This window comes from Zonotrichia albicollis, chromosome 1 (assembly GCF_047830755.1).
Source record: "Zonotrichia albicollis isolate bZonAlb1 chromosome 1, bZonAlb1.hap1, whole genome shotgun sequence".
NCBI lineage: Eukaryota > Metazoa > Chordata > Aves > Passeriformes > Passerellidae > Zonotrichia > Zonotrichia albicollis.
In genome coordinates, this window is record NC_133819.1 from 118,703,826 (window position 1) to 118,716,310 (window position 12,485).

Genomic DNA, 12,485 nt, shown 5'->3' on the forward strand with positions numbered 1-12,485 from the left:
AAAAGAAGAAGGCAGTACTTGGTAAGCTTAACTCATACTTTTTTTTTGGAGGATGGTAGATGTGGAGGGTAGCCTGTTGGCAAATGGTTAAAAAGTATTGTAGTGTAGATAGATTTGGGGAAAAAAATTAGGCTTAATATGGAAATATTTCACTGTAGTCATGGTCTGATGATATGATTACTGTCTATGAATTTCTAGTCTCTGTCAGTGGGAACCATGAGCCTCTAATCACACCAACCAAAAATTACTTTCCTTCCATACCTCTTTTAACTATTCTCAGCCCACGATGCTGGGGTTACCTCATTGCCTGTGTCTGAAGATTTTGATACTGTGAATTTTCTCTTTTAGTGGTTATAAATTCTGGTGAATCACGATTCCTCTGGTTTAGTGTGCATTGCTAGCACAGAGATGAATTTACTATGTCTTGTCTGACATCCAGTGCAAACAGATGAATAGCCCCAATAGAGTCTACCCATAAGCTTCAATTTAAGAATGTTCTTCTTGTCATATATTCTCCAGAGTGCTCAGGATGAGGTGAAGATGCTGGATGTATCACATCTTGAGCAGCCTGGAATCAGCATGGTTCATTTTCCTATCCCATTAGCAGCTGAGTGGGTTACCACAATTATTGAGTGGGCTACCTTCAACCTCTTGCTCATGGAATAGGTAAAAGCCATCAGTGTAACACTGAGGCAAGAGTTTAAATTAAAAATCAGCAGGAAAAAAATTAGTCAATAATAAAAAAATGTCATCCCAATAAAGACAATGTGGGAGCTAGTGATGCAAAATTCCTCATTTGGAAATGGGAAATGGCCTTAGTCTTCTTCAGCATTGTCTGCCCAGGCCTTCAAAACTGTTCAGCAGTACAAGAGGAGATGGAATGTAACTGGTGACACACAGAGCAAGCTGGAATCAGAACCTGTAGTTTCAGGTAAAAGCAGGAGGGTGATGCTGCCAGTGGGGGTCTATGGCTAATAGCTGATGGTCATGTTTCCAAGTACTTGCACAATTGGAGTGGATTTCATTAATGCTGGGACACATCATTTGTATCCAATGAGGATCAAGGTCTCCTTGAGATTAGATACTAAGGAATGTGTGTGTCCCTTGTCCCTGCCAGCAACCCTGCATCTTAATTACAAACAGAATTTGATCTGGGGAATGTGCTAGTCCTTTTCTAGCATTATGCATAAAAACTTCTATTACCTGTTGAGCAAGTGGTGATTGAAAATCTTTTCTCCTCACTGCTTAAACAAAATACGTGTAGCAAATCAGAACAGAGCATCCTCGTTACACTTAGGAAATTGAATGGGAATATTTAATGCCTCAGCCTAATGTCCATTTATAATAAGCAATATAATATGTATCAATAAAATAAAAAGGCTAGGTACCACACAAGCAACAATAAAGTCAAGATCTCTAACATTATGTTTTGCCAGGCCTTTGTGCTCTTTCACTTGTCTATAAAATTTCAAGTGTTGACTGCTGTTTTCTGAAGGAAAAAAGGCATTTTCTTCCATCCTGCTCAAAGCACTGTTTTTGTTATACTTTTCCTAAGAGTGTATTTTTAAATTCCAGCAAGGAGTGAAAGAAAGAGAAAATAACATGTCATAAAGCAGAAGCATACACTGAAAGAACAAATAGCTGTGGTGGTAATCATGTCACAGCATAATATTTGTTTGTTATGCAAGGCAATCTGGGTGCATTGGGTTTTCTCCGTGGAGTTTCAATGCCTTCTTTTAAACTACTGATTTTAGGTAGTCCTAATTTCTCATTAATTTTTTGTGTTGTTGTTATAGATACTGTGTGTGAATTTCACACAAATAAATGAAAGGAGCATCATACCTGTTATTACTCTATAGTTTCAAAATAAGCCATCTTATGCTATTTGTTGAATTCTTCCTAGATTCACCACCTAAAAATTGAATCAAAAAAATTACAGGATTCTTTGGATCAGAAGGCACCTTCAAAGATCATCTAGAACAACCTCCCTGCTATGGGCAGGGACATCTTTCACTAGAACAGGTTGCTCAAAGCTCTGCCCGATAGAAAATGTCCACTTGAAACCAAATGTAGAATTTAAGCAGACATAATGAAATTAAACATTATCCTCAAGCTCTTGGAAACAGCATTACTCAGACTCACAGGGATTACATCTCACCTTAAAAGAATGTATCTGCCATAGCAATGATTTCCAATAATAATCAAAATTAATCCTTGGGCTGACAGCCAACACAAATCCTATATATAGTTTAAAGGCTTAAAACGCTGTAGACAGACTTTACTCTACATCAGTAAAGTATGATTATGGGGCTGATCCTATACTCAGGAGCAAACTTCTTACCACAGATTGGAGTATTGCTTTAATGCTGACTAAAAAAGGGAGTAGAGATGGGATTTCACTTTCCTGTGTCACTTCCCTAAGTCTCACAATTTTCCTGGAATACCTGTTACCTGTGTTCTGTCCCCTCTCTGTTCATGGTGTCTATCTGAGACGTCATCAGCTGAGGAAGTACAGTTTGCCTGCTGATGTATGGAGTTAAAGTCAAGATACATGCTCAGAAGGGAGCAATTTTACATCCATGATAGAAATTTCAACTTTTAAATGAATCCCAACTGGGTCAGTTAGAAGGACAACTTGGTTTCCCTTGTACAGAGCCTGAAAGAATCTCTTGCTTTGAAGCAGCAGCATTTTTTTCCTAAGAAATAAGCATTTGAATTGTCACTGATGATTAAACATTTTATACATTTTTTTTAATATGAAAAATTGGAAGATAGTAAGTAATCTATTGAAAAACTTCAGGCATCTGCTCATACTTTCTGATAAATCTTAACTTTCATTTAACATGGAACTGAAAATAAGCCCCTTGGGCTGCAGCTTTTCCAGCATACTCAGAGTTTCCAAGCTGTGAATTTACAAATACCAAAACACCCTCAGGAGTTCACTGATATTTAAAACCTGATCATCCCAGCAAAGAGTCTTTGAATTTTCTATGGTTCTGTAAATGACGATAAAGATACAGGTTAATTTTTTTAATGCTTGTTGCATTTGACTCACTTTATGGATTAAGAATCTCCAAGTAGTTAGTGAGAAGTGTTTCAGCTGCTAAAAAAAAAAAAAGTAAAAATTGATTTTTCTGTTGTCAGGCTTTCTTATATTGATTAGCAGCTTAACATTTATCAGCTTGAAGGGCTTATGGCTGCCATTTTGTGAAGTGATATTTCAGAGGTCAAGCTAATGCACCAAGTGGTTTTGTTTGCATTTCTAAAACTGATCCTTGCTGGGCCATCATTATCTGCTTTTACCTGCTTTGAGAACTCAGGACATAATACACAAAGTGAAAAGCAATTATGAAATTCTCCTCTTTTAGACTTTATCCAGAATTTCTGAAGGAGAATTTATTTTTAAAAAGGTAGCAAGTGCTGTGATGACTTTTTGGTTGGCTTGTTGTTTTTGGGTTTTTTGAGGGGATTTTTTTAGGGGGGATTTTGGTTATTTTTCTGTTTCCTTTTTACCTGAATCGCCAGGAGCCTCAAAATGTGAACATGACCATCATTTAAGCGATTATTTTTTATCACGCCCAGAGCCACACATAACAGTATTCCAGAAATGAAAATTTTATTTATAAAGGGTTTCTACTGTTCATATGCAAAATGTTACATTTTACATGTGTTGGCCAAATTTGTCAAGCTGTTTCCCTATGGAATTTTGTCATTGGCTGTGAACTAGCCAAGTATGAATACTGTAACAGACTATAATTTTAAAAACATAAAGACAAAAAACAATAAAAGATAAATAAACCTTCAAGAGCAAAGGAAGATGTGACACCAACACCATGGGCGTCACAATTTATTCCCACGGTTGTGATAACAAAATGTTACCTCACAATATTTGATACACATGAACCCAGCGATCCACATTCCTTCTTAGCAAAGGCTTTCTGAGCTAGGTTAGACGGAATATGTGTGTGCTGCTTGACAACTGGCATTTCTTTGAGTTGACAATCTTTAAAAGCACTTGATTACACTGTGCAATCTCTGGCATTGTTGTACAAAGAAAGCCCTCCCTGGCTGTTTCTTGTGACTCTGTATTTATGATTATATTTTCATTAAACTGTGTTGCTTGTCAGCTTCTTATTTCACAAGCTGTTTTCATGTTGCAGCTGAAAATTTTCTGAACCAGTATCAAGGACTGACATGCAAAGTCAAAAGACAAATGGCTCATCAACTCGAAATAATGCATTTGGAAATCTAGCAACTCTGTATTTAAAGGGTGGAGAAGTGGTGGAGAAAAAAACAGCAGATCACAAAGGCAGACTTCTTACTGATAACCAAGATATAGTTAAGATGGCAGGATTTAATTCCCATGTTAATTTTCAGGTGAGGCCAGAATGAAGGCGATTAACAAAGGAAAATAACAAATTAACTACTTCTGCAACTGGAATCTGGACTGAATTTCCCTTTGCTTGGGGTAGAAATAAATGGCCACAGACAGGACATATTTGTGGGATGCAAAGGGCAAATTGGTGTCATGGCAGTGCTCACAAACTGTCCTGTATGGAGGGCAGGGGTATTTTGTGGATGTATGGCTGACAATTTTGCAGATATTTTTTACTTGAAGTTCAGAATGGAAGGCATGGGAACATAAATCTGAATTAATTATTTAAAGTATCAGTATAACTCAACTCTCATTTATCTTCAGCGAGGAGGCCTGGGTGTTTTTTGCATTTAAATGTCATTCATTCAACTTGAGTGCATTTTTATTTTTTTTATACCTGTATCTTTTTTATACATGACCTGAATAACCAAATGTTTTGTTAATTCAAATGAATTGTCATGCTTGTACTTCATAGGTAAGCTCTTGGAAAATCTTTAGTACATTAGTAGGTTTGCCACTTTGACTGCTCCACGTGGAAGTGGCATGATGTTTACTATAATGCACAGACATTATACATCCTGTGTGGGTTAGAGTGCAACCAGTACTCATCTGGGTAGGTTTAATATCTGAGGTGGAAGATTATTTGAGTGAAGAGAACTTACTGCTTTTATTTTAAACACAGATCAATTCAATAGTGTGGGTCTGTTCTCTAAGCTGAGAAGTTGGTAATCTGGATGAGAGGCAGAGGGAAGAAAAGAGAGCAAGGTACTTGGCTGGAGACACCTCATTTGAATCTGGTGATGGAAGTCATCAGATATGATGTAAATTTCATTCAGGTTGTCTCCAGTAGCATGGGGTAAAACTGGTTCGATTGTCTGTTAAAAAACAACCAAAGAACAGTCCTTAAGTGACCTTCTAATAAAGTAACATTAAAATTGCTTTTCAGGTGATAAGTCCAAGGGAACATGTGTTTGTACAGTACCTGATAGGATGATTCTTATGCCAGGCAGAAGTTCCTTTGCATAACTGCAAAATAATCAATGAATATTTACCATTTCCTCTCTCCAATATTCTACTCTCATGCTAGAATTACTGGGGTGAGGATTAAGGATAATTACCTCATTGCCTTTGTGATAGAAAAGTTCTCTTATTTCCCCTTTCTTCACCTTTAAAATGAAAACTGAAATGTGTTCACACTTTTTGCCCTCCCTCTCCTAGGAAACGGATCTCATGACCTTTAACATCTCCATGCACCGCTCCTGGTGGCGGGAGCACGGGCCCGGCTGCATACGAAGGGTGGTGCGTCCTTCTTCCCCTGGCGTCCTGGAGGATTACTCCTACGTCTCCGTGACAGGCTGCATCATTGATTTCCAGTACCTAGAGGTCATTCACAGCGCTATCCAAATACTCCTCTCCGTAAGTTCACCGTTCTTCTCCTGCTGGTATTCCATCGGTTCTTTCACACACAGCCTGCTCTTGCTGCATGTTCTGGAAAGGGGGTGGAGTGGGTGATGGATGGCTGCAGAGTGTGGTGGTGTTCGCAGGGGTCCCAGGATGAGGGAAGAGATGAGAATCTTGACTCCATGTTTCAGAAGGCTGATTTATTATTTTATGATATATATTATATTAAAAGAAAATGATATATTGAAACTATACTAAAGAATAGAAGAAAGCATTTAATCAGAAGGCTAGAAAGGAAAGGAATGGAATGATAATAAAATCTTGTGACTGACCAGAGAGTCTGAGCCAGCTGGACTGTGATTGGCCATTAATTAAAAACAACCACATGAGACCAATCAAAGATGCACCTGTTGCATTCCACAGCAGCAGATAATTATTGTTTACATTTCATTTCTGAGGTCTCTCAGCTTCTCAAGAGAAAAATCCTAGCAAAAGGATTTTTCATAAAATATGTCTGTGACAGCAAGGATTTTTAATTGTGTCTTGAATTAGAGAATTATATACACATTATTCAAATGTGCACTGTTCCTTTCTTTCCTTTTATCTCTTCAAGCTCTGTACAGGCCTAGTACCCATTCTGGCCATAGCTGGGATAGGTGGAAATTAACTTGAATCCTTGGCTCTCATTCATTGAGATGTAGAGCAAAGCAAATCAGATTTGCCCAAAATTAATTTGCCTAAACCTGTCCGTCGTTCACAGTCAATGATGCCATTTACTCAGCCCTGATTGTAAATGTATTTTACATGACGTGTAGCTAAGTTTCTTCCCAGACTCAGCTATGGATTGATCCTTGAAAAAGGTAAAAAAAATGTTAGGAACTAAAGTATATGTTTATATTTAACCATGTAATTCTTTCTCTCCTTGAACTCTGCATTATCAGAACACTCTGCCTCCATTGTCCACATTTGTTGCAACACCAGTCAAAAAATGCAATTACAAGAAGTTGTTGTAAAGCCTGCAGTGCAGGAAAGTGCTGGGACTCGATCAGTTGTTTTGGGAGCAACAACCCAGGCTTGGCCACAGTTTCTTCTATTGGCTGCTTCTGCTTGTGATTAACAGGTCGTTTGGCATGAGCTGTGTGTGATCTTCTAGAAGTGTTAGCTCTTTCTCTTCATAGCTGTGGGTAGTGCAGTGCAGCTGGCAGACTCTGAGTGGCTGCACACAGGATCGATCACCCCAGATATCCAGGGGTACATCTATAGGTATATCTCAAAATGTACCTATTTTGAGAACATAAATGCTCGTGGCTCAAGGTCCTCACGATGACCCTGTTAGACAGTGGGACAAGAGGTGCAGTCTGCAGTCCACACCTGCTACTCAGGTGAGGTACCTGGTCTGCACAGCCAGAAGGGATGCATATTTATGGTCTGTTCAGTATTTCAAGCTGTTTTACTAACAATCTGGTTTATACTACCGCTTGCAAAGTAAAAAGCGTCTGTAGAATAAATCTCACTGGTTAATTTAAATTTGAAATTATTTTTTTCATTATTTTTAAATACAGCTGGTTGTTGATCACAGGAAATGTTTTTGCACTTATCAATGCAGTACAGTTCTTTCAAATGGCAGGAATACAAATATTAATATTAGAATATTATAATAAACACAATTAATATATACAAACGAAAAAATATTGAATTTAAAAATAGATAAATTCTGTAATATTTATAAATTGAAATATATAACTGGCCTTTTCTTTCTAAAGAACTGACAGATTACTGTGCTGGATTAAATAAAAATTCAAAATTTTCATTAAATTGAAAATTCAAAATGTGCCAGGAACTTATGAGGCATGACTGGGAATTAAATAGTTTCCCATTTCAGATAGTGCTTTGATTAATATAAACAATGCTAAAATTAAAGTACTGTACAAAAAGTAAGGTTTTTGCTCCAGTTTTACTATCTTGCTACACCATCCATGACATGTTATGATTAGCATACTATGAATCTGTACTTCAGTTTCCATTCTGAATTGTAATTTAGGCTTGTTTCATGTACTGTGACACAAGACAGAAGTCACCATCTGAATTATCAAATAATTTGCAGTTTCCTTCCATTTTCTGAATTCTATTGAATTGAGGAAGTTCCCACCCATTTTGTATGCATAACTTCTTTTCCTAATTGGAGTACTGATTTCAGTTGCTAGTTAAAAGGTCATTTAGGTTGTCCTTTCAAAGGACTGGGGAACTGTATGTAGAACATGAGATCATTCTTTTTACCTTTTCCTGGTAGCTAGTCCCAAAAGCAGACTATTCCTTTTTGGACCTTACTACCTACTTAATTTTCATAACATTTTGATGTAGCAGTAGTAGTGTAACAAACCATTTTACAGTGTAAAAAACTTCCTTGGCATAACAAATCATTTTACCATGCTAAGCTTTGTTCAAATGACTGGGAATACAAACACTTCCATTTGGTAGGGAGTTAGGGCCTCTGAAAGAAGAAACACCTCTGAGGGGTAAGTATTGGATGCCTGTTGAGATATATAACTCACTAGCAGCATTTTTTAAAGGTGACTTTTTTTTTTTTATTTTTTTAACTGGTATAGTTTTATATGCAGAGGATGCTGCAGCTGCAGCTACATTAAACCCTGCTTCAGGAAATAGGCTTAACATCTATTTATTTAATTTTAACATGGTAAAGCTATTTTTATATCTGCTTTATAGTTGTTTCTAAAAATATGTTTTTACTGATGAACCAGTAACTTTGTATCTCATCCTGATTCTGGGTGCCTATGTAAGTAATTGGTAGTTGAATATGTTAAACATTTCTTTAACTTGAGGGAGAATCAAGAGAAGTATGAGAGAGTGGGATGCAATTAATAGTAAAGAATAATTATAGTTAATTTTTTGTTTAAAATCTATATTTATTTTCTCTAGGGGATAATATATATATTATTTTGATGAATAAATTCTTCTGCACAACACCTTTAAAATGCAAGACAGAACATCATTACAGAATCCTGAATTTTCAGGGAACAAATTAATAATGCAGTCAAAATGGTGACAGCTTAGCATCTTTGAGAAACAAATTCCATACAATTTTTGTTGTTATTTGGAAATAGATAATGCACACTGAGAGTATTAAATGCCAGGTACATGCTGGCTTCCATAGCCTGAACATTAAAAAGTTCTCCAAGTTATTGCAGAGATATTTGTATTAGACCCAGAGCCTGATATGACATTAACACAGTGCAGCACAATGCCCCAAGCCAGGGTTCACTGTGCTAACTCTGGAATTAGCAGCCACATGACTTCATCAGTGCTGAAGAAGCAAAATTAATAAATTTTGGCAGAGCAATGGGCTGACACAACTAGATGTTTCTGGGCCAGGAGACATTACTTTCATTCAATGCTGTTGGACAAGGTGAAGTTACCTTTCCTCCAACTCTCATCAAGGTATAGAAGGATAACCTAAAATCCAGACCACTGAAAGTTGGGGGGAAGCAAAGAAAGTGAAAACCCTAAGCCTAAAAACATGCAAAACACGCAAGCTCTTTGGCATGGTGATGCAAATTCAGGATATTTTGAAGGAAGCTTCTGGTTTACTTTGTGGATGTCCATCTGCTGCCTCTTATGAGTGTCAATTATTGTAACCCTCAGGCTGCCTGCTGGACCTACAGAGGAGGAACAGCCACAAAAAAAACCCCAAACCCTCTCTTGCAGAGTCATGTATAAATTCAGACAAATATGTAATACAGGGAGACTAACAATACTGAATTTTTTTCCATAGTGAAGTAAAAGGCAGTGAGCATATCTGCCTAAGGTAAAGTTATCAGTGGTGGATAGCTTATCACATACACTGCCAAGCACAAAACATACATTAAAATAGAAAAATACATTATTTTCTACAGAATATAATGAAGTTGTAATATCAGAAATATAAGAAAAATCACTCCTGGTAGCCAAATCTGGAACTGGATACTATGGTCACTGTGAGCAGAGTCACCATCTGCTAAAGTGTACATCCCAAAAAAATGCCTTCCCAGTGCTTCTTTCAGCTCATGAATTTGTAAATGTTGAATGCTTTCCCTAAGAGGCAACGGGCTTCTACAGCAGCTTCCGACAGTGTCTGAATGCTCAGTAAAATGTCTACCACTAGTAGAAAAATCGCAATCTCTGTATCAAAAAATCACTCAGAAAGGATGGGGTGGGAAGGGCCTTCTGGAGACCATCTGATCCAACCCCCCTGACCCTTAGCTGGGTGTGCTAGAGCAGCCTCCCCAGGACTGTGAACAAACAGCTTCTGAATATCTCCAAGGAGAGAGACTCCACAATCTCCCTGAGAAACCTGTGCCTTGGCTTGATAGCCCTCACATTGAAAAAGTGTTTTCTGGTGTTCAGAGGGAACCCCCTGTGTTCCAGTTTGTACCCATTGCCCCTGATCCTGGCACTGGGCACCACTGAGAAGAGTCTGGCTCCATCCCCATTGCCCCCTCCATTCAAGACCTGGACCTGGCTGCAGGAAAGGTCTCAGCAGTGCTGAGCAGAGGGGCAGGATCATCTCCCTTCATCGGATGGCAGTAGTCTGCCCTATGCAGCCCAAGCTCTTTCTTCATTTTCTATAAAAATGGCCCCTACCTGCCCAAAAGATTCATAATTATTGATTTAAATTGATGCTAAACACTTTTTAAAATTAACTTCTTAGTATTCTTAGACTTGTCATCCATACATTTGCTGGGTTATCCTGCTTTAATTAACCAGGTATGATGATTTCAAATATTTTGAATTTTCAATATTATTATTACTACTATTATTATTGTTATTTATAATAATAAAATCATTTGTGTCATAAAGATCATTGCATCCTCTTGTTTGTGAGGACTCTATTCCTCTTTCTTTTTCCTCACAGTTTTCTGATGTTCTTAATCTCTATTCTTCTCTGCAGTACACACAAGCATCACATCCATAGGGAAATGATAAGCAAGGATCTGACTTAATTTCTGGATATCTGTCACCAGTCAGTGCCTCATACTGACTCCATGCAATTGTCTTGCTTTGTGAATTATTTCTGCCCTGCTGTCTTCAAAGAATCTGCCAAATGTTGATTGTTTAACATAAGGATTAATTATGCCATTTGGTAGACCTAAGTGCTTTTTTTTTATCATCAGAGAAAAATAAAATTTAATTTAAAAAGATATTTAGCACAACAGACATTAAATGGAGGTTATGAGTCCCGTGTAAATAATTAATCAAGGGAAACACTGTGACTACTGAGCTATAGAGACTATGATCATGGTCAGTGCTGGAGTGGCTCAATGTATTTCAGGTCATTTACCAAGCTTTTACTACTGACCCATAAGTTTGAATGCTTTTTTGGGTTGATTTGGATGGCTCTTCCTCTATCCCTGATGTTTAGATGACCTTCTCTATGCAGTTGGGAAAGCTCCAGGAATTGCTCCAAAAGAGGTTGCAAAGCAGCTTTTGCTCCTGCCTTCAGTCAGCCAGAGCTGCAGTTTGGTTCATATTTATTTAAATGTAACAAAAGGTTTAATGATATCAATAAATAATGTGGCTCCTCTGGGTCATTGCAGCAGCCCCTTTTTCCCGTTAGTTATGGCCCTGCTATTTTTATAATTGGACAGAAAAGAATGCAAGAAAGAATATCATGTATGGTGTTCCCCAGAGAAAATCCCTGCAGGGGCTGACACCAGTGCTCAGGCAGGTTCCTTGCTCTCATTCCATTTCTTTGAGTGACATGTGATTGATTCAGAAAGCCAGTCAATATTCACATGTGATAAAAAAGCCTGAGGTAATTTAGAGTTAAGAGCTACAGGAATTACATGAGTAAAATATAGTTGTCCTCGAGGTATTACATATTTTCTTTAATTTTAGTTCGCATTCTTTCCACAGAGTGGAAAGAGAGGGTCTTCTTTTTCATAATAAACAATTGCAAAGTGGTGTGGAAATTAACTTTTTTCATTGTGTGCAGCGCAGAACTTCAGCATTTCTTCAGAAAAGTGTATGAAAGATATGCCTGTTCTTCATCACAACCATCATCATAAGCATCATCATCACAACAACAATAAACACAAGAACAGCCAGGAGCACTTGTCTCTTGGTCATGTGAATAAACAATTATGGTAGGCTGTTGGCTTCTCACAGATTTATTAGTAAGTTTAGTGAGATCACCAGATTATTGAAAATCAGAATACTTTTGTCAGCCTGGGCAATATTACAGAGGAGTTGTCAATCTCTGAAATAGACTGCAGAGAGGCTGCAGATTTGAATTTACCTCCACTGCTTTGTTGTAGTTGTGTCATTGTGTTTGTATCACAATCTATGCCTTGTGTAATTCCTCCACTGTTTGTGGTATTGGTTCAGGGATGCATCCAGCCCATTTCACCTTTGCCATTTACAAGTCTTCAGTGTTAAAAAAGGATAACCAAGAGAAAGAAAAATAGTGAGAGACTGTATCTGCACTAACATTTCTAGAAATGCCTTTATCCTTTCTTGCTAAATTTAGTCAGACATCATTATTCATGGCTGTGTGTAGATAGTAAAATACACAAGTATATTTGTCTAATTACCAGTCTGGGTCAATAAAGCAGCTATGTAAGACAGGAACAAGATAAATCTGTGGTTTTTCATCTCAGTTGTCAATCCAGGTATGTCTGCTTTTTCAAGCAGCTCATTTAAAGGGAGCTGAAAA

The 12,485-nt window shown here is 37.6% G+C and overlaps 1 protein-coding gene across 3 annotated transcripts in view; it reads left to right on the plus strand.

The window, feature by feature from the left end:
* Window positions 1-12,485, plus strand: part of NKAIN3 (sodium/potassium transporting ATPase interacting 3) — a 339,430-nt gene that overhangs the window by 242,976 nt on the left and 83,969 nt on the right. For all 3 annotated transcript variants that reach the window (XM_005479332.4, XM_005479334.4, XM_005479333.4), the window contains exon 4: window positions 5,594-5,791. In XM_005479332.4, the coding sequence (XP_005479389.1) occupies window positions 5,594-5,791 (198 nt within the window). The remainder of the gene's footprint in view (window positions 1-5,593; window positions 5,792-12,485) is intronic.